The sequence below is a fragment of the Geospiza fortis genome, unplaced genomic scaffold, assembly GCF_000277835.1.
Source record: "Geospiza fortis unplaced genomic scaffold, GeoFor_1.0 scaffold138, whole genome shotgun sequence".
NCBI lineage: Eukaryota > Metazoa > Chordata > Aves > Passeriformes > Thraupidae > Geospiza > Geospiza fortis.
This window is the reverse complement of record NW_005054307.1, coordinates 2934775-2951086: the sequence shown is the minus strand read 5'-3', so window position 1 is coordinate 2951086 and position 16312 is coordinate 2934775. Positions and strand designations below refer to the sequence as shown.

General features: G+C 37.5%; 1 protein-coding gene across 1 annotated transcript in view; it reads right to left on the bottom strand.

The window, feature by feature from the left end:
* The window catches only part of VWDE (von Willebrand factor D and EGF domains), a 61831-nt gene that overhangs the window by 21275 nt on the left and 24244 nt on the right, over positions 1-16312 (bottom strand). Inside the window, exons 2-10 of the mRNA XM_031066818.1 lie at positions 10930-11114; positions 9254-9485; positions 7257-7322; positions 6261-6520; positions 4773-4862; positions 3496-3640; positions 2608-2822; positions 2215-2288; positions 55-328 (exon numbers count right to left, since the gene is read on the bottom strand). Of these exons, the coding sequence (XP_030922678.1) occupies positions 55-328; positions 2215-2288; positions 2608-2822; positions 3496-3640; positions 4773-4862; positions 6261-6520; positions 7257-7322; positions 9254-9485; positions 10930-11114 (1541 nt within the window). The remainder of the gene's footprint in view (positions 1-54; positions 329-2214; positions 2289-2607; positions 2823-3495; positions 3641-4772; positions 4863-6260; positions 6521-7256; positions 7323-9253; positions 9486-10929; positions 11115-16312) is intronic.

The window sequence follows — 16312 nt, the reverse complement described above, 5'->3', positions numbered from 1 at the left end:
GAGAAACTTGATTTTTCATTTTACCTATTCTGTAAGCAATTATTTACCACTTACTGTTACTTTTCTTCCTAGGTAGGATTCAGTGATTCTGACATTGCTTCCTGTTGTGTCTCTGTTTATTACAGATAAGTGTGGCTGTGATTCATGGAGCTGACCACTGCACATGTCAAATGCAATTATATCACTTCCTTCCTTAGCAACAAAGCCACAGTTGCAGGATGCTGGGTAGTGAAGGCTTCCACAGTCCCACTGGCGAACATGAACTTCAAAATCTCGAGATGTACTCTTATAGAGAACAAATGTTCCTGTTTTAAAATTGTCATAGACTCTGGAATCAAAAGAATAGCACATGATATCACTTTGGTTGTGAAATAACAGTATCACTACATGTCAGCAACCCTATTTTCAAACAGATTTCTAGTATTTGGCGAACATTGATACTGAAACTCATTTTCTCAAGTCAGAAAAAACATTACAGCTCAAGGAGCAAAACACAGCTTTACCCTGAGCCAACACCGTCATATCTTCCTCTGAACAGCTCTAAGTTGAAAAAAAAAATCTTGTTTTTACAGCAAGCAAGCAGAAAAGAAGGATCATGAGTGGAATATACATAGACAATGGCTGTGAATGGAAACATAAGCATGAAGCTACTGCTATTCTTTGATTCTAACAGTGCATATGGAGGGTACTTCTCAAGCTTTGTGTGTCTACAATGTGACACCTATGCAGCAAGAGCAATAAGATGCATAGCAGTGTGCATGTGGGGGCAGCTGCTGAAAGCTGCACAAGCACCCTTGACAAAATGATTTAGAAAGTCACATCCTTTTAAAAAGGCCTGTTTTATTAAGATGGAGATGGGGAGTGCTTATTCCCAATGATCATTTAAGATGAAAACCATAAATAGCAAACTTGCTTTTTTTCCTTAGGGTTAGCCATCTGTCCCCTGAAGCAAGGTTAAAATAGCCAATTTAATGATTCAGCAGCAAGAAAAAAAATAGAAAAAAACAGAAAGAAAACCCCTAAACTTTTGCTGTAAGTTTAATAGCCTCTTGGCTATAAATGGCATTTGACAGTTGATTGTAGCCTGTCAATTTGCTTTGTGTATAATGGGGCAGCAGACAAACTGCAGATGGCTGCACTACTGGGACTGCATTGGATTGTCCATAATTCAGTAGGTAATTTGTTTCCTCAGTTTGTAAAATAAAGTAGCAACATAATTTATCCTTAAAAAGGAAAGTTCTTTCTCTGCAGCATCATGCTTACAGACAGATCACATTGCAGGAAAACATTGCTTCATGAGAAAGCTTGATCACAATGCATCCATTGTTACAATGCCCAGTTAAGATATCCCTAAAACTTCTACTGAAGGAGAAACAGAAAGATCAGGATAAGCCCATTGACTTTACTAGTAGTAGTAGTCAAAGTTCATGTATGGGTTGAACATCCTTTTTTGGAGGCAACATATCCTCACCTTCTCACTCTGCTGCTTGAAATGTGCTTCTGCTGAACAAAGAACATAAAACTCCCAGGTGTGGCGCCTGTGTTTGTTCAGACATCCTTTGTGAATCAGTAATATCTTGTAAGAAAGAAGCACACCAAAACCAGCTGTGGCTACGAAAGCTGTTTTCGCTTCAAAGTCCTTTTTGGCCAGTGATGTGCAAGTGACAGCAGTCAGTAAGTTGCTTTCAATGCCACCAATAAATGCAGCAAAATGCTACTCAGACAGCAGACAGCTTCTAGCAATTTGATCCTTACAAGGATTCTGATACTGACACACAGAAATAGGGAAACTATGCTTTTATTTGGAAACATCTTTGCATTAAAAGTTTTGTTTATTCAATCATTTTGTCATGGTTCATATTTAATACATGAACATTTCTATTTTTTGCAGTCAACAGACTCCACAGCTACCACTCCACTTATCCATTTGCTTCATTCTCTTGCCACAACCACAAAACCTGCCTTTAGAAATGCAAATACTACAAACCTCATCATAACTGGCAAGATTTTACCAACTAAAGCACATTAATCCTTATTGTCAAAAAAAATTGTCAACCACTCAGTGCAATTGCAGGAAACTACAGCTTACTTGTATCACCACCACAAATTTAGAATAAATATAGGAATAATTAAAGAAATAAAACACACTCCCCAAACCCCACCCAAAAATACTCCAAACACACTTAAAATTAAGAGTAGCATGCCACTAATTACCTTCCATCAAAAGTAATTATATGAGGGTCGGTAAATGAGTAACAGTAGGCAATGGGTAGATCCTTAACTGTAATCTTCAAAACAAAGAAAAAAAAATAAAACATGTGACGTTAGGAAATAAACGCACTCAGCTACATTATTTATGATAGTAGTTTGCATTCTAATAAGTATATTATATTATACTTTTAATCAATCTTAGTAGTTACTTCAATATTAAAATATAAGACAAAAAATGCAAATAAGAACACAGAATTTCAAGAAAAAACAAAGCAACTAAAATCAACCACTTAGAAATTTTGGTGTGATTCAGCAAGTCACAACTGAAATAAAAGCTTCACTAACACCAGACACACTTCTGGACAGGTTACAGATCTTAACACAAAGATTTTCAACCTGTGTGCTTTCTGGAACATAGCCATTCCACAGGAAATTCTCACTGGATACAGGTTCGACTGCAATTCTGGTAATCCTGTCTCCATCCTGCATGAAGTCTGTCACAGCACTGAAATAAATTACAGCTTGACTACAGATTCCATCATTGCAGGATTTCTGGAGAAGATCCACATGACAAGAAGAAAGAGCCAAATTTAGACCTAACTGCTCTTTACCTGTTTTAAAGAAAATACATCATTAGTGAGCTCCTTCTCTAAATAAGCCACATTCTCCATACTACATATGGAGAATCTGTAACAATAAACTTATTTACACACACTTTCATAAATTAAAATAATTATGCATTTTTCTTGGGTTTGGTTTGATCATGCAAAAAACCTCTCTACCTCTTCATATACACACCCAAGACAATGTTTTTGCATTCCCCAGTTTGACAGACAAATGGAAATCATGATAGGCTTGATAATGTGAAAAAAATTGTTGTCTGAATAGGCAAGGCTCCTCCTGGTTCACAGGATTTGTGCTTGAGAAAATATTACAGAAAATGGCTATAAGAGTAAAAAATGATTACTTAATGACTGCATATATAATACTTGCAATGCAACACATAAACAAAATTACCTGAATTATAAACTTTACAAGTATTAGAGTATTCTATTCAAGTTAAAGAATGTAGCTCTGATATCAGTGTCTACCAAAACACCTGCAAACTTCAACAAGTAATTTTTTCATATTTTCAGCAGCATCATACACACTCATAATACTTTAACATTTTAGAAAGTATTTTACAGTGTAATCACTTCTCTGAAGAAGGAAACCAGCACAGTATTTATAAAAAATATACAAAAATAAATACAAAAAATGTAACAAAATCAAGGTAATACTTACCTTCATCAACACTGCTTAATGTTAATGAGATTTTGCAGTCACTTTTTAGCTGGCTAAATTCAGGACAAGGAATAGGAATGGTACTTTCTATTGTCAGTCTGTATTCCTTCCCATCTTCTGATATATCATATGTTTCTGGATGTATCTAGCACAGAAGAAATTGTGCTTAAAATGCAATCTTTGTGAGTAAACTGCAGCACTGCTTCCTAATCAGCTAGGAGTGCTTATTTACATGGGCTGAGGAGCAGCAGCATATTGAGGAGAAGATGCAAACACAGCAGCCATGGTCTTGAAGAGGTGGGTAAAGGGGCAAGGATAAGGCAAAGGCAAGAAAAAGGCTTAGCTAGAAAGGAGGGAGTTAGCAAACCACATCCTCACCACAAAAATTAGTAATCCTTGGAAGTCAAGATACAAACAGCTTTGTGTACTGTCAAAGTGGAGAGTGGGTGGGAGGGTGGAAGGCAGTGGGAAGCTGCCTAGAGTGGGAGGTAGGAAGTAGGAAGCTACCTAGAGGTAACAATTCCAAAAGAATTTGGAAGCACTGTATTTCTCCTGGGATTCCTCTCTGCAAGCTTACAGTATGGATCACTGAAAATGGATAATCAGAAACTCAATCAGTAACAGGGGCCTACAGCTCAGCTTGGTAGGATGGGTGGGGTCCTGAATGCAGCCTCACAGGGAAACAGAGAGAGCACATTGCCTCCTTGCAGGGTACACTGCAGAACTGCACCTCCATGAGAGAAACCTGGGCCCTGATCCTACAGGAACAGGCTCAGGCTAAGTCAGCAGGACTGTACCCAATATGTAATTATTGACATGCAGTCTGTCCTTCCAGAACTGGGGTCTCATTCTTGGCCAGCAAATGGGTCCCTACAGCTCCATCCACAGCAGGAACTAAAACTAGTTTGGCGCTTGGCCTCTGACCAGGCGGCACAGCACAGCCCATCTTCCAGCTACCCCTCTCCAAGCCCAGACCAGGCTGGCTCAGGCTGTGCCCTCAAACTTTATGAGCACAGCACCAGTCAGCTCCAGTGCTGGAAACCTGTGTGTGGTTTGCACTGTGTGTGCAAGGTGCCAACTCAGCGTTCCTGCACCTTGAGTACCTGGGAGCACACAAACTGTGACTCTCTTGCTTTTGGACAAATTTATGTCCACCTCAGCTGACAACAGGTTCAATTAATTCACAGTTTCTACATTTTAAGTGCTATCTAGTCAGAAGACTGACTGCTGTAGCAATACTCAAAAATTCCTACCACATTATGTTTTTACGAAGTTACCTTAATTCCAGCAAAAAACTCCTTGCTCTCAACTGAAGAGCTTTGTATATCTGGCTTCTCCATGAAAAAAGAAGAACTGCTACAGTAGACCTGCAGGTTAAAGCAGAATAAGAGAATATATTTTTGGTATGAAGTGGTCACATGAAGACAAAACTTGGCCACCATGGTCAGTTCAATGATTCACCATGGCCAGTCTTCTGATTGCACCACAAGGTACCAGTTGCCACTGGTAATAGGTAAATACTGCTAAAGAAAAAAAAAACAGAAACAGACTGAGCACCCTAGGACATTTTCCTGGCATATTCTACTAATGGTGCAGAGATATCTTCAACTAATGGCTGCATACAAATAATATTCAATGAATACCTTAAAAATCTTTTCTGGAGCATTTCTACAACCAATGACATCTATGAAAATGTATTTTACACCTGTTTACATGTTATTCACTACTATGTTTTTGTATTTCATAGCTTTTGCTTTTTAATTTTGTTTAATGACCATCAGATCTTAGATATTTTTCCTGATGTTATAGATCTGGATAATCTTCTTCAAGATGAGGAATTCAGTGCAACTTCCCTCCACTGAACCAATTTCATGCTACTGGACACAGTGGTTTTGCTTTGGTTTGGTGTTTGTTTTGGCATTTGTTTTTGTTTTGCTGTATCCATTTTGAGATGTGTTGACCGTACATGTAGTATTTCTGATCCTGAAAAAAAAAGTGATTAATAGCAGCAGGAGGTAGCTTATGATTGTGCCTTTCCTTCTGACTGTCACTAAGCCAACACCGTCAGGCAAGTCTTCAAAAGTCCCCAAATGATTTTGGGGAATAAAAATTGCTATTCCTGTCCATAAGTCATCCAGGCAACCTGGCTTCAGCTTGAACATACACATATGCATACCAACCATGGTTTTTGTTTTATTTCCTCCAGGAAAAATTAACTCGTATTTTAGTGTATATATAGGTAAAAGATGTATTGAATTTCCAATGCTTAGGCTTCTCAGTTACCATGAGACCCTAAGTCTTCATTCTGGTACAATGGAAGGTAAGGCATCACACTGCTTTTGATGGCAGAGATTAAAACATAAATCCTAGACACAAACCCACATCCAGAGAAAAATATACATCTAATGAATCAACAACACAGCTTCTCACAACCTCTGTCTCTTACAGCCTCTCACTGAGATGCAGCTATATCCAAAAATCCTCTTAATTTACATTAGTCAAATAAAAGATCTTCCTGGAGGGACACTGCACTACATTGAGACAATCAGTCTCAAAACCTCAGAGGCAGTGGTAGGCAATGGTAGTTATATTCCTGTGATATTTACATATTCATATGGGCAGTTGGTGTAAGTAAGTAGAGGCAGTAGGCTTCTGCCAAGAAAAATTATACAGGAAGGTGCTGGACCTCTCTCTAAAAACTGTTAAGTGTCTACTGAGCCATATTTACAAATACACAAAGAAATCATAATGATGTTTTAACATACTCTGTCTCCAAGTCTGATGTTTATCCCATCAAGTTCTAGAAGTGAGAAGGTACGAACTGCTGTTTCATGTGTAAGTTCTTCTTTGACACCTTCAGGAGAAAGTCTTGACCAAGTGACAATGAATCCAACAGAGCTGTTTGCAAAAGGAATGCCAAAGGTACACCTTAGGTAGATACTGCCTTTGATCATCTCTGCTACAACTTCAGGAACAGATGGAAGTGGTGGTGACACAGATGGAGATGATGTAGGAGCCAGGTTACCTAGTCAAACAGAAGCATGGTCTGTGCTTTTTATTCTGCACAAAATCATATTTTGATACAATGGCATTGACATATTTTTTGCCAAATAATACCCAAATAATTTACCTTTTTTATATGTGGAAATGCCACATAATTTCTTAAGAGAATCAAAGAAAAATGTTTATCTTCCTGCTAATAATTATTAAATGGAGAAAACTTCTCTATGAGCTTTTGATTACATTCTAGATAACAGGAAGAAAAAGAAGGAAAAAAACCCAATCCAAATAAACCTAAAACAAAAACATAAACAAGAGAATAAAATGCAATTAATTATTTTACCAGGCAGGAGAGAGCAACATGCAAAGGAATGTGCCTTACAGAAGAATAACTTCACTATTTATGAAGAAAGTGGAGAAAAGAAAAAGAAAAAAGGAGAAAGAAAAAGGCTATTTAGAAAGGAACAGAATAAGTAACAATATGATTTGTAGATTTCTCTTATATTTTACTCCTGAAGAATCATTCAGCATCACTACAGTTACTTTTTGACATTTTGATACCTACTCAAAATATTCTGAGAAAGAACTTTTGTAATCCAAGTTTGTCTCAAATTACTTCCAAACTGCTCATTTTACCACAAACCAAGCAATACTGTTGATAACATGAACATGTTTTTATTCAAGTCAGAATATCACTAAGTGCTGACATTATTGGGTCACAGATGCACAGAAAACCTGGAAAATCAAAACAAAATACTCACTGCTACAGATGCCTTCGATTTCCATTCCCTCAGGATCACAGGTCTTTGGCCTTGCATCTGAAACAACTATAAAGTGTTTTTACATTTTATATTCACATACAGAATATGAACAGCAGTGCTCTTATAGACCAAATGTCACAAAATACTAACTGAAGTGCAAAAAATTCAGAATAGAAGCAATCTTGTAATCTGATCCATGAACAGCTATGAGAGCAGTTAGCACAACATCTTGTGCTGGAAATCATCTACGGGGAAGGGTACAGAACATTCTACCACCTCTACAACCTTTACTGCTGATGTGCTCAGCCAATACTTACACATGTTGCTAGTGAATAAAAAGGAATTATGCTATTCTCTTAAATATATATTTTGCCTCTCCAAATTCACATCTGAACACTTATTCTTTAACTGTAACCCTGGACAGCAAAATTCAGTGCAGACCTGCTTTGAAAAAAAATCATGTTTCTTACAGAAGCCTAAGAAAAATTGCTTGTGCCTTGCTATTGTTTTGTATTTTGAATGCTATAGAACTTGACTTAAACATGAAAACGCCAGTTAGTCACTCTACCCAAACTACATCAGAAGGGCAGCAGCAACACTGGAAATCCCATTCACCAAAAAGAATAAAGAGCAGATTTTGCTGTTCCACAGTTCAGTGATATAATGTTTGAATTCCTTAGCATGCAGAGGACAAACAGAAAATTTGCATCAGGTATTTAGAGCTGCCAAGTGTTCAAGAAAAAACACTGGCCACATGGTAACCTAGATACAAAAAGCAGTACAACAGTACAATGTACTTCACATGAAAACATCATCTTAAATATGTGCATTTCAACTCAAAATGTGTTTCAGATTTACAGCGTTCAGTAGATGCAAGCCAGAATTATGCTTTTTGCCTGCTTTGTTTTGAGGTAGTAAAAATTTGCTAGCTTGCTGTCTAGCTGTGGTTTTGTATATCTTCTTTCCTCATCATGTACCAGGATCCAAAGTAAATGCAAGTCCTAGTGTGCAAGAGTTCATTGTTTCAGGTACATGCTTGCTCAGCCCTTGGAGAATGTCTTAACAATTGGATCTAAAGGTATAATGATGGGCCAACAAGTCACCAGAAAGCCTACTGATAGATTTGCTACTAAGCTTTTGAAAGTAGTCAGTAACAGAGAACATGACTCCAAGCAATACAGCATACAATGTATAAAAATCCTGCTAGTATTTTCATAATGGCATGTTATATGAGCTAACAAGGATTTCCTACTACACAAATTTGTCACTGTTTCACAGTATTTATAACTCTAAGGATTTAACCCTGGCTTGGTTATCTGAAAAATCTGTCATGAATAATGAAATGCTGAAGTTTTGAGCTGCCAACACCAACATACTTTTGCAGCACAAGCGCCCAAGACAGTAGGAGACGTTGCAAAGGGTCTCCTTTCTCATAGAACTAATAAATGCATATCAGTAGAGCATTTCTGTGTTGGATTTTCTTCTAGCAACAACATGTATACCCTCCAGAAAGATGATAAGAATAACAACAAGAAAAATACTCCTAACAGTGCTAAATAATAATTGATATAAACACAGCTTGCTCAAGTTCTTAAGACAAAATTTATTCTGATACAAATTCTATCCATGTTCAGTAATGGCTATTTGGACAGTCTGAGTGCCATGAATTACACTGAATTTTGGTATACTGAATTTTGATTTCTAGATGTGTCTTATAACCCCACCTCATTATATGGAAAATTTCAATTCTTAAGTTTCTGGTCTTTGAAAATTAGTCAAATGCTACATGTAAGTTAAAGAGGGGTGAAGTGAACCCACCTCACCATTTCAGATAATTTCTCTTATCATATCAATATTAAAAGCAAGGATTGCAAGAAATTTTAGCATAACTATTTCCTGACATTTCCACTCCACCAAATATCAGACAGATATAAATCAGAAAAACACCTACTCATAAACACACACACTTAGCTGAGTTAGAGCATGCATTTTCTCACCTTCTGCACAATACCCCATGCACCCTTGGGTGGGCTGCAGAAAGTAAACAAAGAAATCCCCACAGTTCCTGACCCTGACAGGGATTCGGAACAGGCAGCAGTCTTTGGAAGTGCTGAAGAAAAACTGCCATGTAGCACAAGCTGTTAACTGCTTCATCTCACCAGGTCGAGGCATGGATTCTGACTCCCTCAGAGACAGCCAGACAGGGGCCTGAGTCCCACAGTGATTCATCTTCAGCACCAGAGAAAAACATCAGGAAATGGTTAACGCTGTGCTTTAATTAGAGGGACATATGTAATTAATTTCTCGCACGTGCTTTTAGCAAAGTTCAGCCAGTATAACAGAGGGATTGCTGACTTTCCTTCTCAAGGCTGAATACAAATGCACACAAAAGAGACTTGAGTCCTTTCCTGAACCTAGTGAATTTGTGTTTGTTTCTAAAGACAGGCTATAATTTAGTGCCTAAGGAACTTAACGGGAAGCCACATCTGAGTGTTTTGCTCAGAAAAGCTCACAGTTGTATTATGTCTTAGTGAGCTACTTTGCACCATTAACCTACAGTAAGTGACTGTGGGATGCTATTAGAGCACAGCAAATGCTGTGCAGAGCAGGAGTACACTGAGTATCAACTAAAGGTGTTAAAGATGTCACCTTTTATCCGCCCTTTGCCATCAACCGAAGGCTCAACTAACCTCCTGTATTTCTTCTAAGAGATATGGGCAGCTGATCCACTAGGATGATTGAACTGCTTTGTATTCATTTAAAAGCACTTAATTGATGGGATTTTAGCTTATTTTTTAGGAGACTGTGACAAGGAAATTTCAATTCAGTAGAAAAATCATGGCTACAATATTCTAATGACATTTTTAGGTTGAGGAAGGAAATGTTTTAAAAAGGGGGAACTAAAAAGATGTATCTCCTTAGAATATAACAAAGCTCCAAAATAAAGCTACAAATAAGCTCTGAAATAAAGAACTAGCCATCTGAAGTATTAAATATTTCAAGCAACTCTTGAGTCTTTGGAGGCTTGCAGATGACAAGGCAAGGGGGAACTAAAAAGATGTATCTCCTTAGAATATAACAAAGCTCCAAAATAAAGCTACAAATAAGCTCTGAAATAAAGAACTAGCCATCTGAAGTATTAAATATTTCAAGCAACTCTTGAGTCTTTGGAGGCTTGCAGATGACAAGGCAACTAATATTCAATTAGCTCTGTTAGTTCAAGTGACTTTAGGAGTAATCTCTTTTCTGTGACATGATGACTTTAAAAGCTCCACAATTACTGGGTTCATGTGGCTACAAGCCTTTATACTGCTCTCACATGGCCTTCCTGACACACTGACCATCACACAGTTCCATTTACAACATGATTGCCCTGCTATGCTGCTACTGAGAAAATTTCTTTAGCACTGAGGGGAAATCACAGTTTTTGCGTGCTCTAAAAGGGATTTAATTTATCATCCTCTGCTATTGCCCATTCAGTGTAAAATTTTCAATGGCTAAGACTTAATTTTCCAGTTAACACATTTTAATATATTCAAGTATTTAGAGAAGATAGGAACTTTGTATTGCTCCACATCAGTCCCCATAATCATACTATTTTTTATACCTATCCTACTGAAAAATTCTTCACCAAAATATCTATTTCTCAGAATGAAGTGATTTGTAACAATACCTCCACGCACTTGGTTGGCATCTCAGCAGGCTTATCAAAAATCATGAAGCGATACCATCCTGGAGCCAGGGAATGGTCACAGATTAAATCCTGAATAGCTGATTGCTGGAGGTGGGATGAATCAAAATGCACACTTCGGTAAGGGCTCTGCAGGATCTGATGTCCACCAGGAAAGCATTCTAGAACTGTGGAGCAAGAGCATTTCAAGTATCAAGATGGAATGCTTAACAAGTATTTTAGAAAATATGTTAAACATTTTTAAAGGAAAATAAAGATATGGTGAAATATTTTGCAAAGCTAAATTTGTGAAAGAATATACTGAAGTTTTAGTAACAACAACTTTGCACGTTAGCATTCTTGAAATTTAACAGAATTCATTATGTCATAACTTTCCTTCTTTTAGTGGACAATAAATGCAGCAATAACCACATAGGCATTTACCCTAGATGCAAAACCAGTGGGAAGGAATATGTTTATACATTCTACATGAATTTTGATTTTCTAGTTCTACTGATAATTATGAAACCTGAATACAAATGAGGTGTCAGATAAATGAGAATACAAAACTTACCTCAGGAAGAAGGTTTATCCAAAGGCTTTTTCATAATAGATTACCATTTTACAGAACTCCTCTGCATGAAATTAAAAATAATTCCCTCAAATGGATGAGAAATAGATGGATAGTTGCATGCAGTTTGCATGTATACGTGCAGAACACAGCAAAAGTGTGTGTTAATATGCATAGATACTTGATTACACATTTTAAGTCAATTTGCATGAATGACATAATAAATTATAATAAAGAAACACAACTGCCAAACATATTTTTTGACATCTAGGTGACCCTGTGGCCTTGAAAAATCTCTCAAATTTTCTGATAAAATGAAGGTTCAGAATCTGAAGATAAAATGAAGGTTCAGAATCTGAAGCAGTCTTTATCAGGTTTTTTTTGTTTTGTTTTGTTTTGGGGGTTTTTTGTTTGTTTGTTTGGTTTGGTGGTTTTGTTTTTTTTTAATGCAAACTCATTTAGAAATAAAGCAGAATGCCAGAATTCCTGAGTCTGATCTGGCAGGTAAGTTGACTTCTGTCAAAGACAGTAACTACAAAAGTTCTGGCTAATGGCATATTTGCATGCAACATACTGAATAGTCACTCTTGTTCAAGAAGTGAAAGAAGTGAAAGTGTGCTTGGGAAGTGAAAGAATGGAAAAATCAAGTAAGGGAACATTTATATATAAGTGACATAAAAGTATACCTATCTATTTACCTTGCTTTTAAAAATAGATACCAGCTGATGCTGTGAACAGAAATTTGGGTTATACTGAATGATACGGTGAATATTAATTTTTGCCTTCATTATGCTACTATTGAATTTAAAGATGCAGCTGTAAGCAAAGCTGTCTAATGTTACATTTTGAATATGAATGCTCTGATCTCCAGCTTTCATTTCCAGCTTTGTTTGTATTTGTTGCATACTTTGCATGGTATAATTGTGTCACTGATTAGAAACATTTTGGTTTATTAATATAAAATAGTTTACTATCTTCCACATTTTTCATGTTGTTCTAGATAACCACAATTATAAAACAGTTTCAAAATCAGGCAATTCCCCACCTTTAAATGGAGAAGATGCCTTGGTGAAGGAATACACTTTATCTCTCTCAGCACAGTATGAGAATCCTACAGTCTTTCAAAGACTAAAGATTTAATCTGATACAGCTTTAGGCAACCCAGGCAGGTAACAATAGCTTTATCTTCTATCCTCTAAGGGCAGCTGGAAGTCAGAGTGATTGACTGTGCCACCACTGTGTTTCTGAGTTTCTTGTAGTAGCCTGTGGGCTATTCATGTCCATACAATTTGACCTTACAGGGAACTTACCCTTCACTGGAATTTAGAGAAAAGCCCTTGAAGAATCACAGGTCAGTCATGTGTGTTATTGAAATGTTTTCCAAGCAAGCTAAAGCACAAGCAGTTTACGAACCATGATGAAAGTTTCTTCCTGTTCTCTATTTTTCACTGGAATTCTCCTTCATATAGCACCCTCATTAGTTTTCTTTCCTGTAACTGAATCACTCCTGAAACAATTAATATCTGTTACCTTCTCCATTAATATATCAGGCTAGACATGAGACAAGTCTTTATTTTCTTTTCCTCCACAGTTTAATTAGATCATCATTTGATAGATCTTTAAAACAGCTGACTGTAGTCACTTGTAATAGGGTTATAAATCCTACTAAAGATCAAATTATAAGTTTCTTATTATTATGCATATCACTTTAAAAGGCCATCCAGCTCTTTATGAATCCAGTGTATCCTTTTATCCTTTCTAGAAGTATGCTAATATTTTCATAGTTATTGTTTGGAAATCTTATGTTGTGTTAACACTGGTTGATTTTTTTTCTTTTTCATTTTGAAAAACAACTAAAAATAACTGTCATCATCAATAACACAAATAAAAACAACTTTTCTGCACACCTGAGTGTAACTGAAGTGCTGTCTAACTTCAGCATCAGCAAAAACAAATAAATTATCATGTTTATGGACAGACACACAAAAATTAATGTCATGTTCTCTGCAAAAACATTACCCCTGCAGAACAGATCTGCTCCAACCAGAAGCATTTAAGAGGGAGTTGGCTACATTTTCCAATGAAATAATGATTTCCTTATTCAGAATGCCTTAAATAAAAACAGATTTTGATATAAGCATTCTTTCAAATATTATGCTCCGAATGATGAATAGTGATTTTGCTGAAATGCTCCAGAAAAGCTTTGCCTCTGTCTAACACCCAGCAATTTTATAGACTCATAGAGCAGTCTGGGCTTAGAAGGACTTTGAAGATCATATAGTTCCAACTTGCACGACACAAGCAGGGACACCTTTCACTAGACCAGGTTGTTCAGAGTTCCATTCAAGCTGACCCTGAACATTTACATGGATGAGGCAGCCAGTTTCTCTGAGCAACCTGTTCCAGTGCCTCACCACTCTCACAGCAAAGAATGTTTTTCTAATATCTAATTTAAACCCACTCTCTTTCAGTTTGAAATCACCACCACTTGCCCTGTCACTACACACCCTTGCAAATAATGTTTCTCCATTTTTCTGGTAGGCTTCCTGATGATTCAAATCTGACAAAATTATAAGGATCTGAAAACAGGCTCTGATAGCTTTGAAGTGCTAAGGAAGATTACCTACAGGGCAGGATTGCCCACCAGCTTTGCCCAGGATGTGACAACATTAAATTAGGGGAAGATTTCTGTGCTACTGGCATGGCTTGACTTCATCCACAATCACAAAAAATCCTAACATGTTCTGACATAAACCAGAAAACTCATATAAGTTTCAATAAAATTTAGCATTTACTCATGATTGTTCTTGACAAAACCTTTCCATATACATGGAAATATTATTTTTAGTTAGTTTTATGGACCTTTAAATGTATTCGTGATTTAATAAGTTTCATTTTAAATATTTGCTATAGAATAGTGAAATTCCAATTATAAAATACACAAATGAATACTTGAGAAATAAGACCATGATATCCAGTCTCCTTTGTAGACTATGTAGTTGTGTTTTCACTTAAACTAGGAGATACACACAAAAAGTTATCAATAGCTTATTAGGAGAAACTTGTTTCTATAAAGTTGTAACTCTCCCATTCTGTTTGGTGGCCCTGATACTAAACACTGTCTGCTGAAAAAAGCAGACCATCCTGGGAAAATATGCAGCTAATTCCCTAGCATTCGAGTTTACTTATCATATTCTGTGCTTTTTTTCACAAATACCTTATACTGCTCATGGCTCTCTACCTTTCTTCAGTTTGTCTCTCTGCACCGCAGGAAGAATTTGATTCCATATTTGCTTTTTCCTGACTGTCTTCAGGATAAGTGTAGTGAGCTTTGCGTTGATCCATCCCAGACTTCCTTGGTCCTGATGGATACTGAGAAATGTGAACCTAAACTGCAACATCTTAAACACATGGATAGCCTTGTGCTAGAGGATGAGCCTTTTGGGAGAGATGAAATCTCTGCAAACATGTTGAGGTTTCTACCATGGCTGCTGTAAACTGAGTCACATAATACCTCTGAACACCTTAACCAAAAGTCAAAGAGGTTCCTGAAGTCAACACAGGAGCTCATTTGCCACAAAGAGATATAAAGTGGTTCCTGATGACTATCTCTGAGGCACTGGGGTGGAAAATGAGTTCCACAAAGGAAGGGCTTTTCAACTTCCTCTTCACATCTCTATTCCATCCATGTGCAAAGAGGGGTCAATGATTTTCCACCTGTCCAGAAGGTTTCCAACCCAATGGAACAGTAAGGAACTGAGAACTGCTGGGTACAAACTGGAGTAGAGAAGGGAAAAGGAGCCACAGCAGAGTACAGACAGACAAGGGCAGAGTGGCAGCACTGGCAATCCAGTCCCTTAGGTACAAATAGCTTTCAAGTGTATAAGTCCTGCTGCCCAAAGGCTGGGTCTGGCAAACGACCCCTGATAAACTAACAGTGTCTTTAGTAAGTGCCCACTGCGTGTGGGAATCTGCTTTTTATTGCATCTACTGACTGCAAAGTATACAGCATACCAAAATCTCAAGGCAAAAATTACAGCTATGACTGAATTTAACAAAAGTGTTTGCGGATCTAAACTCTTCCAAAAGAATAGAATAGAAAAAAGTTCACTTTTTGGAAGAAGTTATCCCAGAACAACTTTTTAGAGTAATACTTTTAAAGGAGAGCATAAAAATTATTGTAACTACCTAAAAAATACCATTTTCTTTGATAAGACCTATAAAAGAACATGAGCAAAATTGTTGTAGCAATGACAGTATTGCAATCCCATGGAACAGGAACATGGTGACTCCTATGCATGGACCAATGAAGAAAATCGAATCAACATGCACAAATTAATACATCTTTACAAATAGACTCATTAGACTGGTGTTAAAACACTTTTCAGACACCTCTGTTCACATCCTACGAAATGCTGCGCAAAGGTAGTAAAAAATCTCACAAGTTTTATGAAACTGTAACATACATGTTTATAGAACGTTTTCTAGTAGCTCTCATTGCAATACGTTATTGTATCTACACTTGATGTAGATTTTCTATCCGAAACTTGAAGCTATCCGGACACGGGTTTAGCAGAGCTCCCAGGTGAGGATGTGCCAAGGCACTGCCTGTGCTCCAACACTGGAGAGAGGGAGGGAGACCCAGCATCCCGCTCTTGGAGCTCCCCTGGGCAGGTTTTCCCCGCAAGTGCGCAGTGACAAGGGCAGTTCCTATTGCGGCAGGTACAGAGTTCAGCCCGTTCCAGTGACACCTGTGGCACGCAGCCGGGCTCCAGGCGGTGCGGGGCCGGGGGCAGCCCGGCGCTGTCCCCGCCA